At 46.4% G+C, this 9,570-nt stretch overlaps 2 protein-coding genes across 2 annotated transcripts; both read left to right on the forward strand.

The window, feature by feature from the left end:
- The first annotated feature begins 300 nt into the window (after window positions 1-300).
- On the forward strand, window positions 301-2,641 carry LOC116244992 (uncharacterized). The gene is made up of 3 exons (XM_031616758.1): window positions 301-870; window positions 1,315-1,689; window positions 2,459-2,641. Exons 1-3 carry the CDS (start codon window positions 301-303, stop codon window positions 2,639-2,641), a joined length of 1,128 nt encoding a protein of 375 aa, XP_031472618.1.
- Window positions 2,642-6,286: 3,645 nt separating this feature from the next.
- LOC116244993 (uncharacterized) lies at window positions 6,287-9,136 on the forward strand. Its single transcript, XM_031616759.1, has 5 exons — window positions 6,287-6,582; window positions 6,691-6,874; window positions 7,509-7,607; window positions 8,023-8,286; window positions 8,954-9,136. The coding sequence occupies exons 1-5, from the start codon at window positions 6,287-6,289 to the stop codon at window positions 9,134-9,136; spliced, it is 1,026 nt and encodes a 341-aa protein (XP_031472619.1).
- The last annotated feature ends 434 nt before the right edge of the window (window positions 9,137-9,570 follow it).

Below are 9,570 nucleotides of genomic sequence, written 5' to 3' on the forward strand. Positions count from 1 at the left end.
GATAAGGAGAGCTTCGAGCGGGGCAAGAACCTCATCTAGTTTGTGAAGGAACTCAGCAAGGAAGAACCAGTCACCTGCTTTGAAGAGTGTGTTTTCACTTGGATTCGGCTGCAGGTCGAAGAAGCACACAGCAAGATTGTCAAGACCAAGGAGAATCGCGATGTGGGGTTCTGCTGCAGCCTCCACTTCGAGGAAAACGGCATCCGCAAACAGGTATAAACCCTCACTCAGAACTTCAGCAAGGAACTGCCGCCCTCTTCCAACCGCAAGATAAGGGAGGAGAACGAAGTCAGAGAGGCAATGAAGAGGCAGGTAGTGAGTTACCTCAACAGCACTGGCGGCATCCTCTACATAGGCATCGACCACAACGTGCAGAGAGAGGCCCGCTTCCTCGGAATCCCCCTCAGCGATTCCGAACGCAAGGAGGTACTCAGCTTAATCCTCAACGAGATAGTCATGCGCATCTTCCCCACACAGGACGAAAACGAGGACGAAGACGAGAAGCAGGAGGAGGCGCGCATCGAGAAGTTCAGAAACGAACGCATCAACGACTTCTCCAAGAAGGATAACACCTTCAACCAGGAATACGAGCTGAACAAGTACATATCTGTTGACTTCCTGCCTCTCTACACGAGACACACTCTCTTTTACTCCCGCTCCACCTACGGCGTCATCAACTACGTGGTGCGCGTGAAGGTGAAACTGGGCGACCCCTTCGAGGTCTACCACTTCATCAACGAAAAGGAAATCCCCGAAGCCTACCTCAGGGAAAATAACAAGGAGCGCAAACTCACAATGATCGACTATTATAATGAGGTATACAAGCGCCTCAAGGATAAGGCCAACGATCAGCACAGCGAACCGCCTAAGGTGCACGCACTTTGCAGGTTTAACATCAGCCTTAAACCCACCAATAAGTGATCGACCATCACATCATGATTGCACACATATACTGCATTATTATAATTGGATGAAGCAGGAGCTCACCTTCCCCAGAGTCAGCAACTTCTTCGGATAAGGGTTGAAACTAGCCGATTTCGAATCCATTCGCAGCTTAGGCAAGGGATCCTTTGGACAGGTCGGTTTGTATAGGCACCGCGTATCGGGCAAGTAGTATGCCATCAAGAAGATCCAGCTCAACAAGACGCAGAAAATCTCCAGGGCGGAACTGGAGTCAATGACCAAGAAGGAAATAGAAATCCTGTACAAGTTGGACAACGAGCACATCATTAAGCTGCTGGACCACTTCTAAGACGAGAACTCCGTCTACTTGATCACCGAGTTCATTGAGGGCGTATATCAACGTCCACGTAGACCAACCTCTACGAGATAACTCTCAAGAAAGGAGTGCGACTGGCCATAGCCGAAGTGGCAGACATCATCTACCAGAGCTGCTGCGGACTGGAAGAGCTGCACAACAGTCACATCATCCATAGGGATATAAAACTGGAGAACATGATGTACAACAACTCCAGGATAAAGATTGTGGACCTGGGGTGCTCCAACTTCTACGGAGCCACCATCGAACGCAAGACTACCATCGGCACACGTCTCTATTACAGCCCCGAAATACTCCTCCAGGAAGAGCAAAATGACAAACTGGATATCTGGTGCTTGGGAGTTGTGCTCTATGAGCTTCTCTACCTGCAAGGACCGTTTAACGAACCCGACATCGAGAAAAAGATCAGGGTAAAAATACCCTAATATAGAAAATGGAGTATTCCTTTCCCGAAGGACCAATCGATCCTGATCTTAAAGATCTCTTTAAGTGCATTTTCACCTCCAAGTCCAACAGATTGAGCGCTAGCCAAGTCAAGAGACACCCTTGGATACAAAGTATGCCTGATCTTAAGTAGAATACTGCAGAGACAAACAGCCGAAGGGCAAAAGATTTGAAGACTTCTTCAGCGAATACGAGGCAGGAAACTATCGGGAGTTGCTGGAAGACCATATCAAGAAGGAATAGGGATACCTGGTGAGTCTGCAGGCCCAGAGCCAGATGCTGGACAGCATGTTGAAAGAGGCCAACCGATAGCTTCGTGAGCTGCGTTCCCGGAAAAAGGAGGTGGATAATAGGCATGAGTGATGTAATGGGAAGCAGTAACATATTAATATCATCTCCAGAGGAGGAAGATGCCGATGGCCGACGATAAGAAGGTCAGGAATCCGGCTAGTTTGTGGTTTATCTATCCTCCTATTCGTTTCAGCGAGCTATTGTTGTAAGAAGTGAGCACATCCAGCAGGTACTTGACAGCTTTCAACAAATTCTCCACTATTTTCCTTCTATACTCGTTCTCTTTTCCTTTTGCTCTCCTTCCTTCCTCTTCAAATTAAAATAGCGGCTGCTATAAATGGCTAGCCAGATGCAACATTCAGCAAAGTAAAAATTGCTTTCCGCCTGCTCCAACCGCTATATTAGTGCTGCTTTCTTGTTGGTGCCTTTGTTGAATATCTTCAGCCAGAAGGCGGTGAGGTCAACGATGTCGCCACTCAGCTGCATGATTTTGAACATCCGCATGCCCATGCTTTCCTATTGGGTTGCCATTCCGATAAGGGTATCGTACTTGGACTCCCACCTGATGACTCTGCGGGCGAGGATGAGTTCCTTGTAGACGCCGTTGAGGGAGGACTGCGGGCGTAGGCTCTCCTTGTCTTTATAATGGAGGTGACTAGCCGTAGGTATTTGTCTATCTTCATACTCTGTCTAAAGTGGCTGATTAGCGTCGCCTCTCCCCTCTTGAGTCCCCTTTCCACTCTCTCTTGTAGTGGCTCTGAAAACACTAACGGCTGCAAGTCTACCTTCTGGAAGTGGTGTTAGGGGAGGCTGTCCTCTTGGGTCTCGATGGCTTCGTCGATGGAGTGGAGGCTGTGCTTGTCGGAGTGGTCAGGAGAGTTGCTGGTGCATTCGGTATCAATGGAGTCCTTGCTGGGTGCCATTTCAGTGAAGTTGGTAAAACTTAAAAGCGCTAAAGGTTTTCCATGCCCTTGCTTTTCTGACTGCCGAATCTCACCTAAAAGCTTTACTTTTAGTGAAATAGGTCCTTGCAGCTGCATTCTTCATTCAATTTCTGCATCGATTATTTTTGTAATATTATTATTCTGAATGATTAATTAATACCCAGAGTCAGGTAATAAATTTAAAATCTATGTTTGATGAAAAAAGGTAAGAACATTTTTTTTCAAGAATCATAAGTTGGAGTTATTTCTTTATCGACGAGATGAAAGGTCAAGTTAGTGATTATTTTTTAAATACCCTCATACCTTCGCTTTATGGCACTTAATAAAAGTTTTGAGCTAATCATGATCTACATGCACGTTTAGATAAACAATATTAACTGCCACATATTATAGAGACAACTCGTTATTTATGACCATTTTTTATGCATTTTTTATCAATTAGGCTGCTAACCACCTCTGAAAAATCTTTAATCAGAAAAGCTCAAATTATCCATTTATATATTTATATCATCGAAGCGACCAGCCATGCCAACAGACGACGATGAGGAGCAGAAGGTCTTCGAGCATGCCCAAGCGTAGCCATCCGATATTCGCGAATAGGCAAAACAAGACACCAATTGTCTGAATTTCAGAGTTAAACTTTTTGTTTTATTGATCTTGGCAGTGCTACTTGCAGTCACCAAGGCCAGCAATAACTCCTACCACTAAAGCCGATCGACTGCCTCCCAACTGGCCTCCAAGGTGGCCGCCTCTTCCCCCTCCAAACCCTCTCTCTAAATGGAACGCATGCCTCTGGAAACAAATCCAAATGGCTAAGCTACCAATCCATCATAAATGTAGCAAGATAGCACTCCAAACTCTTTCAATATACCAAAAATAGTTTGGGTTTATGCTGATGAAAAAGGAAATCAAACGCTGTTTGTTCAAAAATGCATAGAAAACATAAGACACTATGCGCAGGAAAGTGGCTTCAATGTTGCCTTCATCGATGAGCACAACTTCCAGAAGTGGGTTTCCGCCAAGAATTAAAAAATAATTAGAGAATTGCTGGAGACTCTACGCACAAGAATGGAGAAGGAAAGCTATTTTTATAAAATCAAATAAGAGCTTATCAGCTTTTTCGTCCTGCATTAAAATGGCGGCATCTTAACCAGTAAAAACCTCGTCTTCACCGAAAACTTCACCTGGATTAAATAAATCAACAGCAACCCCTACGTCAATCGAGGCAATCGTAGCAGCCTCCCCCAATATATCGCTTTTTTCGATATTAACAAAGGATCCATCGTACAGAAAGTCAACAAGGCAAACGTGACTCATGAATACTAGAAGCACATGATAAAGTTTCCAGGAGTAGACTCTAACTTTATGGTTGCAGTCCGCAAGGGAGAATTTCTATAGCTGGTCATGGAAGAGTACGTGAGGATGATGAAAAATCCTGCTTACTTAAGCTCCATGATACGAACCTTCAACATGAAGATGGGAACCATATCATAGAAGGACATCTTTCATAACTCCTTCACTATTGCCTGCCATATAGTCCTCCAAGTCAAACAGTACTAGATTTCCAAGTAGTTTCAGGATGAGAGCAAGGTCAACAGTTTCGCCATCGACCACTTTGGTCTGTTCACCATCAACAATCGATACTTTATCTAGAAGCTCTCCAACATCTTCTAGCGCATTTTTGATGTAAAGATCTACCAGAATCTAGCCATTTACAGCTTGGAGTAGCTGGAGCAGACGACAGGTCCGCTTAGGTACATTAGTACAGTAGTATACTAAAAATAGTTCAATCGGCATCTTGTGTATCTGATGGTGTAAAAACCTGAAACTCTCATCCATCCTCAATCCTTCGTTGCCAAGTACCTGTTCCTGGGGAAGCCCTAAAACGATAAATATCTGCTGAAGACAGTAGAAAGATCAATACAAAACTAGACGGCCAAACGGTGGGAGTCCCTTCCTAAGATAGTTTGGCTCTTCTGGAACAAGGGAATCAAGAAGGCCAGCATCGGAAATAGGCTGTGCATCGAAAACCTCAAGAGAAACGCTGCAATATCAGGGTTTGAAGTGAGGGAAATCAACAACAGCAACATTTAATACTACATTGGGAAGGATCTCAATGAACGCTTCGACAGGGTCATCCAAAATCGCAAAATCCCAACATTCCCGCAGACCAAATCTAACTTTGTGCGGAAAGCGATTATCCACAAGTACGGAGGCATATACCTCGATGTCTCCTATATTGGACTAGAGTCGCTGGACTGGATTTTAGATATTGCTAAATACCCTTCTCAATTCATTTTCAACCGGTATGGAGAGTTACCGCGAGTGCTGATGTTCTTCCACCCCCACTACGGACAGCCGTTCTCATGGTCATACGACGCCAAAGCTAACACCAAGCGCATGGATCTCACAGCTTACGAAAACAACTTCATCATCGCCTAGCCCAACCACGAGTTATTCTCGTAGTGGATCGACTAATACGCGCTTACCATCACCTCTGAATACAAGGATACCAAACAGCGCATGAGGAAGTACAAGGTGAAGGACCACTCCTGGACCAACGACAACGAACTCTACCTCACCTCCATGGACTCTCTCAAAAACGTCATCGGCAGGAGGCAGAACTAGCTCGACGAAAGGGCTCAGGGCAAGAATTATAAGGGGCCATGGTCGGCAAGCTAGTATTACGGTATTTGGTCGATGAGTGGTTACCGCGGACAGCAGAAGATTCGCATCCATACCAATTTCGACAACTCCTACTACATCAATCCACAGAGTAGCGACAACGTTTTCCTTTACCGCTACTCACAGGAGTACACGGAGGGCATCCTGGGGAAGGCCAACCAGATGATAAAGCTGTACAACTGGAACATCCGCCACTTGACCGAACTGGTGGACCGCGATTTCGACAGCAACTTCACCAAGGAGGTGCACCCCGACTCCTACTGCATGAAGTACCTCATCGCCCCCGTCAGGGACAGAATTCACAAAAATATAGAAATCCTGGTCCTCAAGGACCAATGATTGTCGATCACCCAATCAGTAGCATGCATATTACAATCATTCCAAACAGGATATCTTACCATTCCATGCCACGTCCAAACCATCATCTATAAGGAGGACTATCCCACGATGATGGAGAGGATAGGATGTGGCTGGTGTGCGTAGAGGAAGAAATGAGCTTGATTGTGCTAGAGTTAGATTTGATAATTATATGATGCATAGCGGATCGCCGGAGGCTAATCCGAAGTAAGGAAGGTAGGTGCGCCAGTTCCGCACGTCTTCGGACCTGGAGAAGTTCCTCTACTCTGAGGAACTGTGCCTCGTCATGCAAAAACTGCTCAAGTACGACTATCAGCTAGTAATTTCTGTATCAGCAGGCGAGCTCAAAGATGCAGTCCAGAAGGAAATTCGTCGACTCCAGGCTCTAAAGCTTAAGGAAAAGATCCCCCGCAATCTTTACATGGACAACGAGCTGGCTGCAACTGTCATGTACCATCAGGTGAGGGCCCTCGCAGAATTGCTCAAAACTAACGAGGAAAACCTCAGGAAGCTGGCTTCTCCTGCCAAGAAGAAGCAACCGGGCGAGGCCGAAGATCCCCACGAGGGGATCATAGCGCGCAGGTATGAGGGCATCGAGGGTCAAATTTAAAAAAACGATGGGGAGGTAAAGGCCTTCATGGAAGCAGAAGTCCTCAACAAACAGACTGTAGATCTGCATGCTTGCCACAGCTTTTTCCGCAGACAAGCACGAAGGCTTAGACGGAGCAGCAATGAGAATCTTATACTATCGCGCGCGCACCTGCTAGATGCACTTAGCTACTGCCTAGCGCAGGCTCTCCGGCTACTATACCCTGACAGCAACTCCAGCGACCTAGATGCAGAGGAAGAAGACCCTTCCTCAGACTCTAATGACGTTAACGACAATCTACTACTGATCAGTTAAGCTATGAGTAGATAAACAGGTGGAAGCGGTTAGCTTCAAGAGCATTAGAGTAGAAGCTGGCTGAGCTCGCAGGAGTCTGTGAGCAAATTCCGCAGCTGGAGGCCTTCAACAGGACTATGCAATTCTCCCAATTATAGAACAGACAGCGCGTGGTATTCCTGCGAGTTGTTGACGTATTGATAAGCCTGCACCACCGCGTCAGCTACCTTTCTCGCAACAAACCGCAGCTTTTACGCTAGTTGGAGCATGCCCAGGAAGAACTGGCCGGCCTTAACAATGGCTGCTAAGCCTTTCTGAGGCAATTATAGCAGGAAACAGCTGAAATCTTACCCATTCACTTTGCAGCTGAAGTGAAGAAACATAGTCAGCTTAGCTAGCCTTTCCTGCAATTGCGTCGCCATCTCATCAAAATGGGTGAGGTTATTGTGAGCCAGGATCAATTCCACACTCAGAGTTTTGACCGTGCAGACCGATTACTCCAATTGGTGCGACTGTACGTGCGAGCAGTGGGACAGGAAAGCTAAGAGTGGGAGCAGCTGGTAGCCTCATTGTCAGGTGAGGGGTAACAGCAGTCTCAGAATAAGAGTACCAAATGGTAATGCAGCTCCAAGATTGCCTGCTGGAGTTCCAAAACAAGCTCGTATTTATCCAGCAGATCGAGCAGCAGTCCACAACCAAGACCAACGAGGAGCTGGAAGAAGAGGTAAACAAGCTGATTTCCGATTACGAAAGATTGAAACAATAAAACAAGCAGCATATGGACAGTTTGGACATGCTCACCCGTCTCAGAGACTAACTATAAATGGAAATTGAAGAAAGAGATAACATGATATACAACCTCTCGGGCTTAAAGTTGCACTGGAGAAGCGGCTTGCCAACAATGAAGGCGCCAGCAACCAGTCCGCCAGAGCACTCGAGTAGGAACTAAAAAAGCAGGAACGATAGACACAAAAATACCTGTAGAGCTCTCTTCTGCTGAGAGAACAACTAAAGTTTCGGAGAATGAGCGGGAAAAGCTGCTCCTGCTGGTGGATAGCTAAAAGGAGAAATACATGAAGGCGTTCGAAGGCTCCAGCAGGCTTAAGTCTGAAAAGGAGCGACTATAACTGTAAAACTAGGAGTTGCTGGAGAAGATCGAGAAGATGAAGAATGACAATTTGCGCCAGACCAGCAAGCTCAACAAGCAAATCAACGACATACCAACTAACGGATTTGCTCTAGCAAGAGCTAAAGACCGCCGAGGCCAACAACGCCAAACTCATGGATCGCTTATAAGCCAACGAAAAACGCATTTCAGACTACTCCAAGCTGGTCATCACCCGCTTCGAGGACAGGACAGAGAACCATCAAAGATCGAGAGGGACCATCGGGTAGAAGCAGAGGTCAGCAGGCTCTAAGGAGAGCTATAAAGATACAAACGCGAAGCAGAGAGGAGCAGGAAGGATTTGGAAAGCAGAAGAGTGTAAATGGATATCCTCTAAAGAGAAAACGCCAACCAGCAGCTGGAAATAACTACCCTAAAGGCCAAGCTTAAGGAAACACGAATTAACCAAGATGCAGCCCAGGAAAAAGATGATTAGATTCGCGAACTGAAGAGCAAACTCGACAAGACCAGTGCTCGCGTCAGTGCACTTGTCAAATAGATTAACGAGGTTCGCGAGGAAGAAGAACAGGCATCGAGTCGAAACCGCGCTCTTTCCAAACGCGTAAAGGAGCTGTAGGCTGCACTTGCAGAGAAAGAGGCCAAAATGCTGACTTTAGACAGGATTTGCAGCAGAAGAGCAGCCAAAATGGGGAGCTGCAGAAGAACATATCTTCCCAAGCGACCAATTCAACATGGAAATCAAACATTTGAAAGAAATAGGAAGCAGACTGGAAGATTAGCTGAGGGACAAAAACGGCAAGATACAGACTCTTGAAAGAAAGGTGGAGAGACTATAGGCGGAGCTAGCTGCCAAGAGGAGTCAGGGAGAAGAAGCAGCCCGCTAACTAGTAGAAGTTAAGGTGCGTCAATACTAAAGCACCATCTAAACGCAAAGGCTAATCCAGGTGAAGATGGAGGAGCAGGCGCGCTCGCTAAAGTCTCAGTTGGAGGAGAAGGTGGAAGTTGAGATCAAGCTGAACTTGGAGATCGATAGGCTGAGCAAGGAAATCGACCGGATGAAGCAGCAGCTGGAGAAGTTTTTGAGGGAGCTCACTGAAAAGGAGCTCATCATCAAGATGGAGCGCTAAAAGTACGAGGAACAGGTGAAGGTCATTAGGTAGTATGAGGTTAAGGAACGCATCCAACAGGAGGGACTCACGCCCATCCGGCCCACCTCGCATCATAAGCGAAGAGAAGACGACACGCCCTCCCACATCGATGACCGAGAAAACAACCACAAGCGCAACGATTTCCCCAGCGATCCCAACTCACTCGATAGGGACAGAGACAGGGACAGCATCCTCTCCAAATCCAACATCAAGTACGACATCTACTTCAACGCCAAGGAATACGACCGCCTCCAGAAGGAGTACAACGAGTTCAGAAACACCATCACACAGAAAGTGGAAGAACTATAAAGGAGTCTCTAGTAGAGCAGGAGGGCCAAGGTTGATCTTTAAATCAAGTGCAACAACCTTGTAGCAGAAAATAAGCGCATCATCAACAGCAGAACCATCAACAA

The sequence above is a fragment of the Nymphaea colorata genome, unplaced genomic scaffold (genome assembly GCF_008831285.2).
Source record: "Nymphaea colorata isolate Beijing-Zhang1983 unplaced genomic scaffold, ASM883128v2 scaffold0439, whole genome shotgun sequence".
Taxonomy (NCBI): domain Eukaryota; kingdom Viridiplantae; phylum Streptophyta; class Magnoliopsida; order Nymphaeales; family Nymphaeaceae; genus Nymphaea; species Nymphaea colorata.